The sequence below is a fragment of the Typopeltis vanoorti genome, chromosome 21 (assembly GCF_054136105.1).
Source record: "Typopeltis vanoorti isolate ZY-2024b chromosome 21, IOZ_Tvanoo_1.0, whole genome shotgun sequence".
NCBI classification, from domain to species: domain Eukaryota; kingdom Metazoa; phylum Arthropoda; class Arachnida; order Uropygi; family Thelyphonidae; genus Typopeltis; species Typopeltis vanoorti.
The window spans coordinates 65883014-65903353 of NC_143569.1; the positions used below are offsets into that span (position 1 = coordinate 65883014).

Below are 20340 nucleotides of genomic sequence, written 5' to 3' on the forward strand. Positions count from 1 at the left end.
TAAATTAACATTGTGGGCAAGGTACAATGATTGTCAATTTAATGTTGCAAAATGTGGGTTGAAAAGGTTGAATATGGTATCGTATTGAGGATATTGGTTTGCAGGAAATTGATGAGGCTAGGGACTTGGGGATAATGGTGGATAAAGAGTTGAAGTTCAGAGGGTATATTGCAAAAGTTGGTAAAATAGCTCAACGAATTCATTTGGAGGAAAATTATGGATCGGAATTTAGTAATGGCTTAACTTTTTAATGTAGTACTAACATAACTAGCCAATACACTCCCTGAGGGTACATATCAGGAATTTCATGATGATTCTTCTTTTATACGATTAATGCAATCTTCATTATTAGGTTTATTTTTAGATACTTCAACAAGATCTTCATCAGGATTTCAATTAGGTTTTCATCATTGGGTATTTCCACATTATTAAGCAATTTTCACTGTTATTACCAAACTGTTTCAAAAATTTCTCCTTGACAATACTATTATATTGTCATACAGAAAAGGTTATATCAGTATTTGTAATTTAGTATTTGTAACTAAATATTCAGTATTCAGTGTATCAGTATCAGTATTCGAATGTAGAATTCAGGATTTTCATTAAAATTTTACATTTCTTTACACTAGAAATGAAACTTTCCGGTGCAAAGAAATGAAAATTTATAATAAATGAAAGTTTAGAAATTAAAAAGAAAATGAAAATCTATAATAAATTATTAAGATACCATCACTCCTGGGTTAATGCAGTCATTTCATTCCATAGAGAAAAGGACTTGACCTTACATGAACTTATTGTTTTTTAATAGAAATTCTTGTTTTTCCTGTTCTTTTAACGAAATTCATGCACATCAATGTTTAGAAGAATCGCACCAATAACTTCCTTATATTTGATTTTAAAAGCTACACAACTAGAGTAAAAATCAATGAACAGTGCACCGTTTAGTTACATCTTCGCACAATTTATTTTACATGAAGAAAATTTGTTGAACAAAATCTCTCCGATCAAACATGTTAAGGATAGCACATATCCTAAAATCAAAAGAATAAGAGCGCCTTGAATGTGATGTATTTTAAGAGTCTTGTTTTCTGGCACGTGAACGTTCCTCAGCTGAACGGGCAACTCTTTCAGAAAAAATAACGCATTGATCCACTTAAGACTGAGACCAGCTTCAACGATTTTCATAAGCCTGCAAAATAATATTAGAGGTTAAGTATGCTCAATGCTATTCATTATGTGGTTTTTCTGGTTTGCTATTTTGTACTAACACCACCCTATTTATTGGTGACCTGAATTTGCCAACAAGATGAAAAGATCTTGTTGGCAAATTCCATAAAATGTATCGAAATTGTAATAATTTACTGCAGTGATACGCTAAGAAGCGTGTGAGTTACTCGACGAATTGAAAATAAGGCACATTTTGTCCAATGAGAAATATATGAATTATTATAGTGGGATGTCTTTGCGTACATCTTTGTCACTGGATTAATTCAGTGACAAAGATGTACGAATATTGAGATATTCAATATTCCACTTGGAATATTGAATATCTCAGTAAAGAATATAATCATATTTATCATTAATGAACTAAACATTTAGTTAAAACTTTAGTTTACACAGAGCAGGAAAATTGTTTTCTTCAGTATTGTAATGAGGAAACGATTTATACATTAGCAGGAAATATTAGAATTCAACGTTTGCTCTCACAGCAGCTATGAGAAAGCATCGGTGGGGGTGGGGGATAAAATAAAATAAACATAAAGAAATTAAACTTCTCAAAGTAGCTTAATGTGCACTTTAGGGAAACGAACTTTAAAAATAAAACAAACGAAAGGGGGGTGGTCCCTTTTGTGTTTATTTTTAAAGTTCTTTTAAATGGAAACAAACGCAGGAGTTTTTGCGGCTACCGAGTGTAGCACAGGTTTAATATAATTGCTTGTTTAGTAGACAAGAATTGGAATTCTGCATGAAAAATTACAGGGATGGACGGAATTAAAATTAAGTAATGAATTTCTAGATGGAGGGAATCTTAAATCTGAACGCATCGAGATTTAGCAGCTTATCTTTGTTCTCTAGGAAGTTCATCGATTAATATTTATCATCTTCTGGAATCGATCAGAGAGTGTTAAGTGTTTCAAGATTTTGTCTTTAAAATAATCTTATTCTAAAAGATTTCCACTTTATCAGATAATTGGATTTATAACTAGAGCCACAGCAATAAGTAGTGAACTTTGTCATATTTCTAATAAATTTGTGGATGACTTTTTAGTACTGAACTCTTGGAAATTGGAATACCCTAACTACAGCATGCTCTAAATAAACACAATTTATCATAATAGAACTTTGATTATTCGAGAAAAAGAAGTAAAGATTTTCATTTCTTCACACTATTTGAATCGAAGATTGGTTTTATTGTGTGGAGGAGATGGGAAACATACAAATACAACGATAGAAAACACACACACACACACATCAAGAAACGGATCAACAACAAAGGAATTCTTTCCTAGCATCGGCAGCAGACTCCGGCTGAAAAAAAGCGCCATTTCTCCAGGTTTAACTACGCTACTAACGGGACACGGAAAAACTAAGACACTACCTTCACAGATTCCATATCATGGAATCGACATCGTGAATTTGCAGTCCACACCTTCAATAGACTGTTGACCACATACTTTTCGACTGTCAGCTATTGGGCTCCATCCGGATGCCTCTAATACAACACGTCATCACTTCCGGAGACAAGTGGCCAGTGTCAAAACAGAGACTTATTGAAAAGTATTACTTAGAATTAATTAAATTTGCTAATAAAATCAACTTCCAGTCCTTGTGATCTAACATAAATACTGATATTACGTGAATTATACTGTATAGTGTTAATAAATGTATATATAAAAATATAAACGTAAATATGAATATTGAATATGAATATTCGTGCCCACGGCGGTCTCGATTCCCGCCGTGGGTACGGATGTTTGTGATTGTCTGTGGAAAAACTAGTGGTGGTGGTGGTGGTGGTGGTGGTCGGCGGTAGATGGCGTTGGTGTAGTTTGTGGATTGAGTGGTGGAGAGAGCTGTAGAGCAGGTGCTCTCCTTCGATGAGTCTATGGACTCCCTGGAGGTGTCAAATAATAATAATAATAATAATAATAATAATAATTGGAAATGTAAATGTTAATCAGTACTCGGCAGCTACATGTGATATAAGCATTGTATGCAAAGGAACGTGCAGGAATAAATTACTTCCTGTAAGATTAATATTGGAAAATGCAAAACATACACACACACACACACACTGCATAAAGCGTTTGTACAGATATTTATTCGTGTACTTACATGATACCGATGGATTCTTTACAAGGATGGCAATGTTGAATATACATCGAGAGAAAGCTGGGATAAAAATAATCTTTTGACACAAAAAAATGCTGTTGACCATAAACTGAACTCTCGACTTTGATGTAATCTTCATGGTAAATGTAAGCAGAATTTTCCCGCAGAACTTTCTGAATTCCAATTGCTGTACTCTTAGAAAGAGACAAATCGCTTTTCTCAAAATATCGCCGAAGTTCTCGCATAAGCAGGCCATCTGTTGTCTGTTAACAGAAAAAAAATAAAAAAAAGAACAATCGTTCAGTATACAGTACTAGTAATTGTTCACTTAGCATCAGCAAGAGCATTATAAATAAAGTGTCAGAAATAGAGCCGTTACAAATGGCCAAAATAATAATCGATTTAATTTACAGTAAAGGTGCGTATACTGTTTGCTGGCCAGGTTAGCTAAGATACAATGGCCACGAATCCAGCCATGCACATGGATGGTTTTGAACGTCTTCAATTAGGAGATGAATTTCGCTGCTCAGAGTGAGACACCTCCCTCCTTTTATTGGCGACCTATGTTGGCTTCAAAAGTTCATTCTCGGCTCATATTGGCTAATAATAAATCCAGGATTCATTATTAGCCAATACGCTCATCTGTCGAGATGTTTTACAGCGTTGGGAAAGTAGTCTATCTAAAAACAGAATGTATCTTGCATGAGACTGTGCAGAAGAACGCAGATACTTTTACTCAATATGTTAAGGACAGATCTTCAAAAGCGTACTGAAACCCGACTAGTCAATATAAAAGCCTTTTCAGATATCACAAAAAATTCGAAAATGCCGCGCACCCTTATGTACGTGATTTCACGCCAAACTGCATACCTTTACACTTACTAACATTAAATTGATAGCCTTTTTCTTTTGCCCAAATTTTCAGCCTACTCAAATAATTCTGTAAGTGCTGAATATCAGTAGCATCCCTGATTGCCCTGCCTATCTTCGCATGCATCATCAGCAAACAATTGCACATCTGATATTATATCCTGCCTGACATAATTAATGTATAGATCGAACAATAATGGTCCAAGGACCGAACCCTGAGGTACACTACTGGTCATTTTAAATCTGGCAGTTCACACCCACTCTATACCACTTTTTGATTTCTATTTGTCAACCATTCCCTGATCCAAGTTAAGAGTTTATATTCCCATCCCACATTCTCCAGTTTATGCCTTTCGTGAGGTGTCCTATCAAATGCCTTCGAAAAATCTAACATTATCATAGTGTATCAATTCCCTTTATCCAACTCGGCCGTAACATTGTTATAAAATATGATTCAGCAAATTGCTAAAACATGACCTTCCTTTAGTAAACCTATGCTGTTCCTTGCGGAGTATAGCTTGTTTTGTCTACCCATTTCTATATGCGAGTTCTTACCAACTTCTCTAAAATATCCCCTTTATATATTAGATGTGTGTGGTAATTGTCTTCCTTTTTTATTTTTGACAGATATTCCTTTCAGTCGGTGTATGTGTTTCCTGTATTTTATGTTGTTTTCCACAATCTTGAAAAGATCATGTAAAAAATCTTTATATCGACATGAATAATTAATCTCTTGGAATCCTTAAGTTCCTAATTAAAAGGACTTATTACTACTAATTATTATTATTATTATTAACAGATGCATTGTTATTATCGTTAGTAGCAGTAATAAAAATGCTTATTATTATTATTTCTGTCATCATTTTCTCTCATCAACCAAATGCTTGGTAGGATAGCAAATAGTACATGACTGAGGAATAATTAGAATAACACGGTTTCCTGTTGTGTTTCTTGTACGATGAGTGATTGCTGTTTGTAAATATGTGTGCATGGGACTGGTTTGCCTGTTTTTCTAAGGAAAAAACCTTTCCATCTATGTGTTAGGCCTGCTAACTCGCCTTCAACCCCCATAAGGCTTGCGACTTGCAGGCACGAGCATGGCTAACCCGGGATCTCGGAGCTAAGTGTGATCTATTTCAAAGCTTTTGGTTATACTTTTCTCTTACTCTTCCACTTCTTGCTTCTACCCTCATACTAACATTCTTCCTAATGAGGATTCTTTACTTACAACTTTTTATCTGTCTCTTTTCTTGCTTACTAATCCCAGGAGGAGGTCCTCCATCCTCCCTGAAGCTATTAGAGTATTCGAGGGCTAGGAGTGTTTCCTCCTTTTTCAACTAACCACTAACATGCCTAGTGGTGAGCAGCAGCGCTACTAGTCTTAACCACTTGTAGCATACATGCTACAATATTGCGATGTGGAAGGCAAGGGGAAACCACCACATTCAATTTCCAAGTAAAATCAGCAAAGGAAGTTAAAAATGAAGTCAAGATCGGCGATGGAGCCTTCACTGAAGGATTCATGCCCGGCAGGAGAAATACCCAGGCTTCTCAGGTCGACAACCAACGAAATCCTGGTACTTATTCAAAAATGAAGACAAGAAATAAGATGAATATTGGGACATGGAACGCAAGAACACTACTAGAGGCAGTTAAAATAGAAAATGTAAAAAAAGAAATGGAAAGACTTAAAATAGACATTCTGGGCACTAGTGAGACTTAGATGAGAGGGACAGGATGATTTATGGAGTGGAGAATTTCGAATAAATTCAGGACAAAAGAAGGGAGAGTCAGGCGTTGCAATAGTGCTTCAGAAAAAAGTTGGAAATGTAATCACTACAATAATTAACCACAGTGACAGAATTATGGCTATAAGTTTCAAAATGAATCAGTAAACGACAATATTATAATCGTCTACATGACAACATCACAACATAGTGATGAAGAAATAGAAGAAATTTCTGAACAAATGGAAGAAATCGGGAACAGCTTTAAAGACAGAGACAATACAATAATAATGGGAGATTGGAATGCTATAGTGGGAGAAGAGGGCAATGATAATGTTTCAGGAAGGTTTGGTCTTTGACGTGGGAATGAAAGAGGAAAGAAATTAATAGAATTTTGTACATAAAAACAGTTAGTTATAGCAAATACACTATTTCAAAGCTCCAAAAAGAAGAAGAAGATACACCTGGAAAGCGCCTGGGGATTCAAATAGATATCAAATAGATTATATATATATTGGTCAAGAAAAGATACAGAAACCAAATAAAAAATCGCAAAAGCTATCCGGGTGCCGACATCAGTAGTGACCATAACCTTGTTTTAATGAAAACAGAACTGAAACATAGGAAATAAATCAAAAGATACAAACCAATAAGATGGAAACTTGAAAAATTAAAGAGTAAAGAAGTAAAGAGAAGATGCAAACTAAAAAATAAAAAAGAATACAAAAAAAGAGAAAACATAAATGCATCAAATCAATTATTAAAAATAACAGAAAAAGACAAAAAGAAAACATTGGATAACAGCTGAAATACTTGGCCTTACGGATGAAAGAAGAAAATATAAAAATGTTCTTAAAGAAGAAGATGCGGCCAAATACAAATATCTTAAAAATCAAATTACAAGAAAATTACATTTTATTGTAATTTGATTTTAAACAAGCTAACAAAGAATAGCTGGAAGAACAGCGTAATAACATAGATGAATGATTTAAAAAAGAAAACATAAAAAAGAAATTAATAGATCGATTTTCAAATTTAATAAGAACAGCAAAAACAATGTCATCAAAGACGAAAATGGAAAATTACTGTTAGAATCTGATGATATATTAATAGAATAGAAGGATTATCTTGAAAATCTCTATGATGGCGACGAACTAGATGTCGATATTAGCATAGAAACTCAAAATGAAGATAATTTAGGACCCGCAATAATGCAAGAAGAATTTGATAAAGCACTATCGAAATGAGTAAGAGAAAAAGTCCAGGGTAGACAATATTCCTATAGAACTACTACAAAATCTAAGTGATGAGACAAAAACAGTTCTGTCTCATCACTGCTAAAAATTATTCAAAACAGAATTTATTCAAAAATAGATTGCCTACTGGATGAAGACCAATTTGAATTCAGAAAGAATAAAGGAACAAGAGAGGCAATACTCTGTTTAAGAACAATAATAGAGAGAAGAATAGATCTTAGTAAAAACACTTACATTTGCTTCCTTGATTTAGAAAAAGCATTTGATAAAGTAAACTAGTAAATACTCCTAAATTGGCTAACTAATATTGAGGGATAGGACTTCACTTAGACTTGAGGGATAGGAAAATAATTTTTCAAATTTATAAAATCAAAATGGACTGATTAAAATCAATGATAAGGAGAAAATAATATAACTAATACAAGTAAGACAAGAATGTCTACTTTAACCACTTTTATTTAATTTATATATTGAAAATGCCATTCTGGAAACTAAAGATAAAATAAATAGTGGCAGCAAGATAAACGGTAAGTCATGTGTATAAGATTTGCTGATGACATAGCCCTTGTAGCAGAAAACAGAAGAACGTTAAAAACAATGCTAGAATTACTAAATAATGAGATTGAAAAATGTAAAATGAAAATCAACACAGATAAGACTAAAATCCTTGTTACAGGCAAAATCTCTATCGCTGTAGAGCGGGAAAACAAATAAAACAAGGAAAAAGCTTTAAACACTTAGGAAGCCTAATAACAGAAGATAGCAGAACAAGAGAAGACATAAGATCAAGAATAAACAATGCAAAAGCCCAATTCTCTAAGATCAAAAGCATTTTAACAAAAAAAATCCTCAATCTACAATTAAAAAAAATTAATAAAGACATTGATATGGAGCATCGCACTGCATGGATGTGAAACCTGGATTCTAGGCAGAGAAGACATAAGAAAAGTGGAGACTTTTGAAATGTGGTGCTGGCGCCGCATGAACAAAGCCTGAAAGAGATAAGCGAAAAAAAAGAAGTCAATTAGATCAATCAAAATTAGAAAGGATAAGGGGTATGGACATATACTTCGGTATCATAGACTTGTGAAAAGAATAACTGAAGGCAAAACAGAAGGGAGAAGAAGAAGAAGAGGCAGACCAAGGAAAAACTTTGTTGACCAAGTCAAAGAAAGCACAGGCTTGAGGAGATTAAGGAGAAAGCCAATGACAGGGCGGAATGGAGGAGATTTCTGCTGAGCTAACAGTCCCAAGACTGCTGCAACTGATGAACTAGTCTTCAACTGAAGACGACTGATAATAATTATTCGTGTCATAGACGGGATTCGAACCCAAATCTTTCAACTAAAGGCCTTCGTTTAGACCCTCTGAACTACGGAGGCTCCATTATTATTACAATTATTATTAATAGTATTAGTATGTGATTTCAGCTCACACACCAGTTATAAGGGATGAATATTATTTTTACTCAGATTTGGAATTTGAAATTTTGACAAAAAATTTGTCGAACCGTTCCAGATTATACTTCAACTATATTCGGGGCTACAAAGGAACGTATTGAAATTATATATATTACAATACGAGGGGGGTAAAAAGTTCAGATAATCACCTAGGACACGGTTCTACCTCAGTTCCTTTTTGGTTATTATCACACTTTTCCAGAACACCGTCGATCCAGTTCCAACTGGATCACTTTTATTATAGCATTTTCGTTAAGAAATTTACAAATGATATTAGTAATTCCACTCTGGCTGGAAGAAATTTAATGAAATTTTATAGTAAACAACTATATTATAATTCATCAGTTTTGATTTGAATTTGGCCATTGTTGTTGCGAAGAACGAAAGTGCTAGCTAGAGATAAATCACTAAGAACACAATTAAGCAGTATTATATACTTTAAGAAAATTTGTTCTAAAATGCTACAAAATAATTATTATCCCTCAATGACTACTTACATATGTTGTTGTATCTTGAGTAACGTTAGGTATTCTTACCGAACAATTTTAAAGAATAATTGTCAAGAAAATTACTTTTTCGATGAATTTTGAAAGAAATCATCGAAAAAAATTATCGGTGAATTGTGTTTCGATAAATTGCTTTTTCGATGAATTGTCGTTCGATAAAATTGCCATTCGGTTAAATGTCTTTCGATTAACTGTTTTTGGTGAATTTTCTTGGAACACCCTTCGATCAACTTTCTCACCTTTAAGTAATTGTGCGCAGCAGAGTTCATCTTCGTGTCACATGAGATTCTTCCCTCTGCGACTGCTCTGGATAGCAGCGCGATTGTTTCTATTGGTTTTTCCCGTATCTCAACTGTCATGAAAGATAGCAGAGTACCAGAGTAGGCCATTACAATTACAACTATTGACAGGTTCCAGATTGTGAACAACAGTCGGAAAGATGGATATTGCAACAGTCTGCTTGATGAGCCTATAAATTAAAGGAAAGCAAAGCAATTATGATACAACATCGTTAATCTTCATATTTAAAGCTGTTTGTGTTTTAAATAACGTGTTTTACTCAAGAGTAAATTTAGTTTTTCAGATCATACAGAAACCAGTTATTCAAGCCCACCTCAGGCTGACAGTAAATGAAAGGGGATCTCGCACACTTATGAAGAAATTCACGAACATCCATGCCCACGACGGGTTTTGATTCTCACACGTGGGTTGCAGAGCGAGATCCGCTGTATATCCTGCTTAGTTGAGTGAATAGCGTATCTTGTTCTCCAACCAACGTGTTGCGTCTTCAAATCCCGTCCTGAGAATGAATAGTTGTGAATTTCTTCAGTGCGAGATACGCTATCCACTCCACCAAAAAAAAGGGTGCACTAGTTAGGATTTATGGAATAGGTGATGGCGGCCGGGGTTTGCTGTATCTTTCACTTTTTTTTTTTTTTTTATGTTGAGCCCATTCACGAGAGGTTGGTTGTTCAACCTATAGTACGTACATTATTACCGTGTATGGGTATTGAGTTTGGAAAGGAAGAACTTGTTTACATTGGATTTCAATTACTGTATTTTGAATTCCTTGGGAAACACAACATGGAGAAGGCTGTTCCACAATACAGCAGTTGCAGAGATGAAGGAGGAGAAAAAGAAACTTATTATGTGGGTTTCAAGGTGCACTGTGAAGGGATGTTAAACAGCAGCTGCACGTGTTCCAAAGAGCTTAGTACTATCGAATTCTATTCCCTCAGTCATACGGCTGGTGGGGATAGTCATATGCTACCATACTAGGGAGATGATTATGAGCAAGGTGCTTTCTCGTTGACTTCCTTGCCATAGTATATTTTAGGACTGTAGATCCGTGTGTGTTCACAGGACCGGTTTGCCTGTTTTTAGGGACGAAAAACCGGGTTACCGGGAAGGAAAACCTCCACCTCCGTATGAGAATGGTTAACTGGCCTTTAGTCGAAAGCGACAAGATAAATGTTCCTCACGTCACTGAAGGGAATTGAATCCAGGTCTTTCCGACCAAAGGGCTTCGTCTCTACTGACTGAGCTACGAAGGCTCCTCAGAAGCTTTGTACTCTGTGGGGAAATTATGGATTCTATTTCAGATGAACATTCCCATTGAAATATTTATAGAGTATACATATTGCTGAAACCAAATGTCTGTGCGAAAGTTGAGGGAAGAGTGAGTTGGTAAGAGATGTCAAGCATTTTGACGGAGCTTTTAGGGACTCACCCCATATGTGAGAGCAGTATTCAATAGCTGGGCAGATTTGTGATTTGTATAACGTTAACAGCTGTTCAGGGATGAAGTAATGTTTCAGCATCTCTGTCTGCAAGATCTACACAACTGGAGGAGGAAAGCCAGTTGGTGTTGTGGACATTAAAATCTCCTAGGAGGATGATTTCGCTGTTGGGACTGGAGAAAATGAATTTTTAAGGAGGGAAAATTAAAGAGCTCAGTATGATTGATTGCATTAGGGGAACGATAAAGGCGGCAAATGAATTTGACTAAGTGGGGAAGGGATATTTTCAGGAAGGTCAAAGTTGGGCGATTCTAGGTTGGTTACTCTCTGGCACGGTATGTCAGAGCGGATGTATGCGCAGACGCCACCCTTGGGTAGAACGGAGTTAAAGAGTGTGTAGTTTGAGTTGGATGTCTGGGAATTTGAATCTGGGCAGAAATCGTTATCATCTCAAGTGGAATTGAATTCTAATTTCTGAAAATGGTAATTAGAAATAATGGTATTTATAGAGAATAAGAGTTCCTCCTGTCTCTTTGGACAATAAAATGGTTCAGGATGTATATGTTGGAGTAAACTATTGTCCTTCGTATCAAGGCTTGGTTGCCTACACTGCGCGTTGACCTCACAAATCTTTACGTCAACTTGTTCTTATTATTCAACAGTTGAATTTTATTAACCAAAATACATATTGGAGGCAACTTAGTCATTATTTTATCATTAACATGGAGAGTCTCTTACTATATTAAGAAGAAATTGGATTAATAATGATCACCGACAACAACTAGCAAGTATTAAATGTCTTACCTTGCCCTAGAATGTGTCCAAAAACGAGCCAGATAACATCAATTAGAGACAAAGATCGTCCTCTGTAAAGGAGCGATGAAAACAGGATTATTCCATACATACATGGTATCACTAAAACGAAACACACGCCTAGCGACATCCACAACTGAAAAACATATGTCATGTTAGATTTATCACTTGAAGACTTCTGGCATTGGATTAACTATTAAATGATTACTTTCTTAAAGATCATAGTATACAATGTTTCCGTCTCTCAGTGTGACACGTTACAAGCAAATAATCAATACGAATTTCGTATTGATTATTGAAATTTGTGACAGAAAAAGATTCCCCCCCCCACACACACACACGTATATTTATTTGAACAAAATATAGCGTGAAATGTGTACGCTAATTCCTTCCTTGGTATTTTCTTCACTGAAATATATAGGATATAAGAAATATATTTCCTTTATAAAATATCGTGATGGCGTTCTTTTAATGTAAAGGGTGTTCCAAAAGTCGCCATGCATGGGAAAAAATGGGAAATTATAGCTAAATGTACCTTTATTTACAAAACAAATATATAATGAAATACAGACGGTGGAGACGTTTTATTAGTTACAAAAAACTATTTATTTTAAATCCCTTTGTGACTTAGGGGCCACCCTGCATTAGCAATCTACAATTTTAAGAGACAGACTGTTCATAGAACAGTCCCGTTACGAAATTATAGCCATTTTGGCATCTTGAGTTTGATATAGAATCGATGTCGCCACTTAATACGGAAATATTCACTGCAAAAACCGAAATCATCACCTTTCAAGGAAAGAAACCATCAAGAAGAAAATATGTTGATAAATTGACTGGTCTCTTTATAATTATAAAGAGGCGGGGCAATAATATGCGGTTAATTGAAAATATGTTCGAGGAAAGGCTGATTAAAGTTGAGCATAAAATGGACCCCAAAGAAAATAATTATGATTGCTAACAATATGATTGTATTCGCCACCGAGCTGCTTTATACTTTTAGCATGCGAAGTGTGATTTGTGTTATCAACAGTACATATTTCACCCTACCTGATAGGCTGACGTTTCTCCGCATTCGAATCTTCGGATTATTGTGAAATGTGATAATTACAGAAGCGCAGAGCATTACATGCTGTAGAACTCTGAAGGAAGGAAGCAGTAATTTCTATAAGTTTTACAGCGTACTGACGAGATGAGGTAAATAAGCGATGACACGATGGCCGAAAGTAATTCTTTTCTCTATGATGCCTAACCGTAACAAGGTTTCTTTGGACAGTTTTCCACACGCATAGCCGTGCTTTTAACATCTCACCTCTGGTGTATGATTAACATCAATATTTGTGATATTTGATAATAAACTGTATCTGAGAGATACCGCAAATTCCGATGTCAGTATATTATTGGTTTGGTTTTTTTTTTCTTTCTTTTTTTTTTTCAATAATTTCTAGATTGTCTCTGAAAATAAATAAACCATCATGTATTATATTTGTAGTGTTTTTTTTTTCTAAGTTTTATCGCATTTCAGCCCATGCTAGTAAATGAATGTATCTCTCGGATACATGCGACCTAAGCTGCAATTTTTTCGATCGCGACTTCAGCAGGGTTAAAGAAGGTATCAATGTACTTATGCATCGTTGAAATACCGTACTTACTCGAATATAACTGGCACCACGCCTGATTTTAATTTTCAAAAAAATAAATTAAAAAGTTTCGAATATACCTCACACATAAAAAAAGCTTAAACACGTGCACATTGAGGCGATAGTAACTGCTCCCACGGTAATCAACACGCCCTCCCCAATAGCCAGTATATTGCAGAGGCAAGAAAAACAATTGATTTTATTATGTCAGTGAATAAGGCATGAGCAGTTTGTGTAATATATTTCTCAACAAATAGTGCAATTAGAGACAACTGGGATAAAAACACACTAATTAATGAATCACATGTCCCCTCATACTGAAACTATGCTGTATAGACTCAAGCAAAGCCATATGGCAAACACAGTATCTAACTGAAAACTGTTGTTATTAATTAGATGTGTGTGTGAGTTCGCAATGACATTCTACCGAACGTGTTAAAACTAAGAAATATAGATATAGCGAATGTTGTTATGGTAGTTTCACATATGGAATTCGGTTGAAGAGAGTTAGCATTTCAACTCAACTGACGGCTTGCTTTTATCTTTCTATCGCGCGATCTTTTGTCTATAGCCTGCCTTTGCTGTCTGTTTCGCGTTAGGCTTAATTACCGTAAAGGGAGAAAAGTCACGAAACAGAAAAATGTTCCGGGTCCGGTGCATAAAAAAATTCCGGGGCCGGGATCCGGAGCCCCGGCTGAATTTAACCACTGGTTTTCAGAGTATAAAATCTGCTATTTCACTACTATGTTGGAGCTTCTACTGTGAATGCATTCCTGTTTAGATATTTGAAAGTGAAGTTCTGCACTGGAAATTTCAAATTAAACAGTTTTATGTCACGTGTTCTCAGAAGTCCGATCCCCCGACATTTTTTTCTTTTGTTAAGTTTTTAAAAGTTCGAAGTTTAAGAACCGATTTATAAATTAAGTACAATCATTGCACGATGCTTCTGTAATTTATTTTAAACCAGTAGATGAAGCGTAAATTGAGCGATAATGGTCATTTATTTATAAAAGACAAAGAAAAGGAAGAAAAGATTTTTTTTGGAAATGTGATCAATTTCCAAAAATGCATTGCCATGCGCTTATTCATACAGTTGGCGGCAACATTATCAAACGAATTAACCAACATAATCATGCTGGTAACATGGCACGGGTTGAAGCAACGAAGCTACTTAATAAGATTAAAGATCGAAAACAAAAGACCACGACAATCATGCCTTCTAGGTGCACAACACTTGTTTTAACGGATAAGAAATCCTTCTTATAAGAAGCCCTTCCGACCAAATGCTTCGTCTATACCGACGGAGCTACAGAGGCTCCCCACACGGTTTGGATTCTCTGTATATAAAGAAAGTAACACGTTTTGACCTATATAATAGTGTCTCTGACAGTCTCGCAGAAACAGTACACATTTCTAGGACTACGCTCTCTCAGTGGAGATGGCTACAGCTCTTGGTAATGAGGATTATCGTTGAAAACGACTCTGAATGTTTTTTCTTTTAATTTACTAACTCCACAGAATTTGCAACTGCATTCTTGTTAGGAGAACATATAGAATAAGAAGAACATTTCATGAAGATTACAAATTAAACATCGATGTATACACCAGAATAAATAAGGGAAGGCTGAATGACCAATAAAACACTTGATCAATGACTGGATACAAACAGATGTGAGAGATATCATCTAAACATTTGAAGGAACTTGACATTGCGAACTTTCAGAAATGTGTTATCAGTGCTAATTTCAAACCGGGAAAGGACATATTACCAAAAAAGGTCTTTCATCTAAGATGACAGAAAAACCATTCAGACAAAATCAAAATTCAAGATCTAGGTGGAACGATGCAGTTCGAAATATCTCAAAAGGCTGAAATATAAGATGAATGATATTAGACACTCGACATATGATAAGTTGACAATGTTTTCAAATTTTGTTTAAAGTACTGCGTGTTCGGAAAGCTTGATTTAGGTGGCAATGACGCAATTCAAATGACTTACTTGTCCAGTGAAGGGTAGAACAAACACAGCAGAATTACTGAACTCCGTTGATAATCGTGTTACGAAGGCCGTTCTTGTTATATAAGGTGGGTGGAGAGCATCAACACCTAAAGTTCTTTGGTAGTTAATAGTCATCTGGTTTACTGTCATATCACATTCCTATAAATGAAATAAATACAAGAACTATATATTTTATGAATACAGAAGCTCAACAATTAAAAAATAATAATTCTGTTAGAGGATTCAGACATTAAAATTGATTGTGAATTTTATCTCCAGACATGTAATGAGTTGTTCCTAGGATACTGCAAGATGAAGTTCCCTGATCATCTGTAGGAAGAAGAAGGAGATCACGATGGTCATTGGTTTGTAGTTGGATAAAAAAATTGAATGAACCTTTTATTTTATCCTTTTTCCTGCAGAATTCAGAGGAGAGTTCATCCTGCTTTGTTTTCCCTTCTAGATAAAAACAAGAAACAAATAATTATATTAATTATTAAAGATTAAAATTCAGGAGTAACGTTTCAATGTAATGTTGTTTCTTATGAGGAAAGAAAATCTTGACAAGTCAAATAAATGAACGGAACAGTTTCTGAGGCCACAAAAGACAAAGATTTGATGACTCAACAGATTTTATGTTTTTGAGCCAAACAGGAAAATAGGCAGAACACAAATCTTCCGTTAATCTGCCGATGAGATTATCAGAAAGAACACCGATTAAAGGCATTTACCTGTTTATAAACCAATCCAATGACGCCTGTGAAGCTTCGGTTGAACAGTTTTCCTATCTCTCTATCCTTGGGGCTTTTGATCTTCATTCTAAATAAATAGCAGAGCGTTTTCAGTTTGTGTTTAGATTATTTTGAATTTTTCAGTAAGAAACTAGTCAAGTGTAATATTTGATATAAACTGTAACTTATATCAAATAAATGCATAATTTATTTAAAAAATCACGTGACAACAGAGAATCCTGACCCAGAAACATTTAGTTAAGAATAAGAATTTGCTTTAGAATAAAATTTTTTTTTCTTCTTTTACAAAAAACGAATGATTTTTATTCTTTTTTTTCCCCAAGATTTCCCAAGAATAGATGATGAATTAATGATACTGCTACAGATTGACGGTAATCGATGTTCTTCAATATGCACATCAAGGAAGTAATTATGAATGATTGCACTTCCATTATTCCATAAAAACAGTATTTTTTTTATACAAAAATACGTGACTAAAAATGACACGCTTGTTTACCATACTTCCCACGGGGGCGGGAGGCAATCAAAATCTATCTTAAAAGTTACATCAACCAAATCCTAACACTTGAAATTGGTTCGATCCTTCGAATGTGTTGTTTTATACGCATAATTATTTAACCATAAACATTTTAACGCATCCAAATGAACCATCAGCTGTCATATTAAATCGAATTTGATAAACAACACCTTCTCTACAAAGTTGAAATAGAAGGACTCGGAAATTATATAGGAAAGGTATATATGCTGTCAAATTCATTACATTATAAAAGAGTTCACTCTTTCTCTGACAAATGAAGGCTGTTTTTCACTTCAAAAACTTTTATTACGCATTATTATTGTTGCATAAAGCATATATTTCTCGAATCAGACGTTCCACTATTCGTAATAGGGTGGTCTGCCGTACATTACAGGTGAAAGCCATTCTAGTAATAATCATAATGATAAGCAATTATTTTTTTTTTTATGTGAAATACGCATGGAATGATTTAAAGTACCCACTGAATACTTTAAACCATTCCATGGGCGTTTCTATGCTAAAAGGAAACATTCATTCATTCATTTTTGATAATTTGGCAAAATATTTTTATTTACCAACAAATTTCCAAACATCGTGCAGAGATCTGAACACTTACTTAAAATTCATTTTATCCGAAAGCGTCCTGATATAATCTGCGAATACTCCCTCGGAAAGAATCCATTCTCCGTTATCTCCTCTGTCCAATTTGAGATAAGCCGTCTGCAATAAAAGCGAAAGAAAAATAGAAAAAGAAAATATAGAACACTATTCTGGTATTATCATGATGAGTCATAAAAATGCGAACTATGCTTGATTTCTTTAACTAAAATTATTTTTAGCTATTAAGAAGAACGCTGATCTACCAAGATACCATGATAATATATTCCAGTCATACTTCACTGTAAATGGAAAGTTTCTTTGAGAGAGTAGGCGGGGGTTAAATATACTGAGCACCTGAACCGCACAGGGAAATAATACGTGACCGCTTAGAGTCACTGCTTGGCAAGCAAAAATTAGTGCGAAAAATAATAAAAAAAATAGTTTTTGGTTATTTCGCATTGCGAGTTCTCTTTCTATCCATTACTTCATTAAGTGTAATTTTTTTTTTTTATAAATTGCATTGATTACTCGTGTGAAACCTTCCTCATAAAATAGAAATGTTATCATACTATTATTATTATTACGTGATACTTCTACGGAGTCCGAAGACTCATCGCAGGAGGCCACTCCACTGTACTATACACAACTGATCTGCTTCCCCACACAATCTTCCAACTACTGCAACTACACCACTGCCATCAACACAACTTCATCTGCCGCCTACTATCACCACCAACAGTATGTCATTTGCGTGTGATCTTATGGCCGATTGGCCTGTGTGCGGGAAACAAAGCCAGCGTTTCTAGAAAACAAAAATGCGGCTACCACCGTACGAGATGGGCTAATTCAATGCACTTTCAATTTTTGAAAAAGGCCACATAAAAATTCCTCAAGTCATGTGGAGAATCTATCTTAAGCCTTTTCCAATCTGACAGTGTAATGCACATTTGTTCCTCCAAACGCACTACGCAGGCTTTTTAAACCTGCATGACGGAGACTAAATTGCCCTCTATTTTAAAGAACCATTTAATCAGTCTCGTTAAACGATATGAGATTAAAATGAACCGATGTAAAAGAAAAGTTAAATAATAATCGAAGTGGAATATCTCATTGCGCTTGCCCAGCATTAAAGATATTGTTTGTTCCAACAAAATGTAATAAATCGTTGAATTAACTTTGGCGTTCGTGCTGGTACTTTTTTTTTTTTACTTTTTTTCTATTCTGCTGGAATCCAGTAAATTGTGAAACATTTTGTTTCAAAGAAAAGAGGAACAAGATTAGGAAATCGGCTTAATGAGAGCGCAGCGCAAGAGCCTTTTAAAAAAAGCGATTTAAAGCTGTGTCGTTAATCCTTGTTTTTTTTTTTTTTAAGCTTTCGCGTACACCCACACCGTGCTGTACAGGTGTCCGAAACCCAAGACAGAATAGATTGCTTAATCCTGATTCAACAGTGTCTTCTGTCAGTATAATGCATACTTGCAACTGTTTAAAAAAAAAAGCTGATAAATTCGTTCATTCTAAATGCGATCATCACGAATGCGTTTTGCGGTTGAAAAACTGAACAAAATAACTTCAAAATTAAAGGTGATGTAATAAAACCGTTGTAATTGTAGTCAACATTCTATTTTTTAAATGTACCTATTTATGGTAGTTAATCACGTTTTTTTTTTTTTTTTTTCTTTTTGAGCATGGTACTGTAAATGTTCAATGTCTGTTAATTCGCGATAGAACTCTGCTTCCAGACTATCAATAGAAGATTATTCTTATAATGAAAACGTCATTATCGCTTTAATTCCATTTGCAGGTTTTACAGTCTTGACCATAGTGCCGAACAGGCCTTATTTTAGAAATTTCACATTTCTAGTTGCGTAAGATGTTTCAGAGGCTGGGTGATATTATAACACTATTCGAACTGTGCGAATTTTAAGATTGCTTAGCGTATAATAATTATGCGTTTATAAGACATAGTGGTATCGCGTGCCTAATCGTTGACCCAGTATAGCACTTTACGATCGATCGGATTTTGAAACGACTGAGAGAGAGATATTGCGTGTGAAAGGAATTATTCGCTTACTTATTCTCTCTCTCTCTCTCTCTCTCTCTGTCTGTCGAATGTTTTAAAAATAATCGATCGAAAAAAAAAAGGCTAAGTTATAAGAAGACGTGTGTGTTAGTAGTACTTTAAAGGTGTATATAATATACGAATCAACTCACATTTTCAGCGGCTAATGTCACGGTTATGCCCCGCAGATTTCTACACATCTGACGAACTGTGTCATTTGAAACCACATCGAATACCGTCCCAAAGAGCGGCTTCTTATAACGATGAACTTCGTAGTCGGTACACTTCTGAAAGAAACAACAACACGAAACCGGTTCTTTATTAACTTTTACTCAGCAATGCTAATGAGTGACAGAAGTCGTGTCTTCCCAATTAATTAACTACATTACCGCTACAGACTAAATAACTAACGCTTGTCTGTTGATTTCACTTTATTATACAGGGTGTCCCAGAATTAGCTGTCGATTTCAGTGAAATGGGACCAAATTTTTTTTTTAAACTCGTATTTAATGATGTTTATCATGTTTAATATGTGTTATAAATGTAAAAATTTTAAAATTATTTCATAATTTTAACAAGGAAATTTCACAGAACCGGTCCTACAGACAAGTGAACTTGTGAACATATTTAAAAGAACTGGATACGTTCACGACGAAGTGGAAAGAGGATGCTCAAGGTCAGCAAGTAACAGTATCGAAGGAGTACGACAATTATTCGAGAATGAACCAACAACGTCGGCTTGGGAAGCCAATCCAAGACTCAACATATCCAAGACATCAGTTCATAGATCCAAAATCACTGATCCAGAAATTCTGCGCACCTTCATGCTCGATTTGGATAATCCTCTTCGCTCAGGGCATGCAGTACCTTTATAATAGATTGGACAAAAGAAGACCTGGACAAACTGGACCGCAAAACTAGAAAACTAATGACTATGCATCAAGCATTATATCCACGGAGTGATGTTGACGGGTTGTACCTACCGAGGAGAATAGGTGGATGGGTCTGCTGCATGTGAGACAGACTGTGGAAGAAAAAGAAATTAGTTTAAGAAGTTACATCGACA

At 35.1% G+C, this 20340-nt stretch overlaps 1 protein-coding gene across 1 annotated transcript in view; it reads right to left on the reverse strand.

Moving 5' to 3' along the window:
* Window positions 1-20340, reverse strand: part of LOC150094935 (blastula protease 10-like) — a 96226-nt gene that overhangs the window by 17983 nt on the left and 57903 nt on the right. Inside the window, exons 15-17 of the mRNA XM_090411153.1 lie at window positions 19427-19561; window positions 15344-15502; window positions 3337-3596 (exon numbers count right to left, since the gene is read on the reverse strand). Of these exons, the coding sequence (XP_090267279.1) occupies window positions 3337-3596; window positions 15344-15502; window positions 19427-19561 (554 nt within the window). The remainder of the gene's footprint in view (window positions 1-3336; window positions 3597-15343; window positions 15503-19426; window positions 19562-20340) is intronic.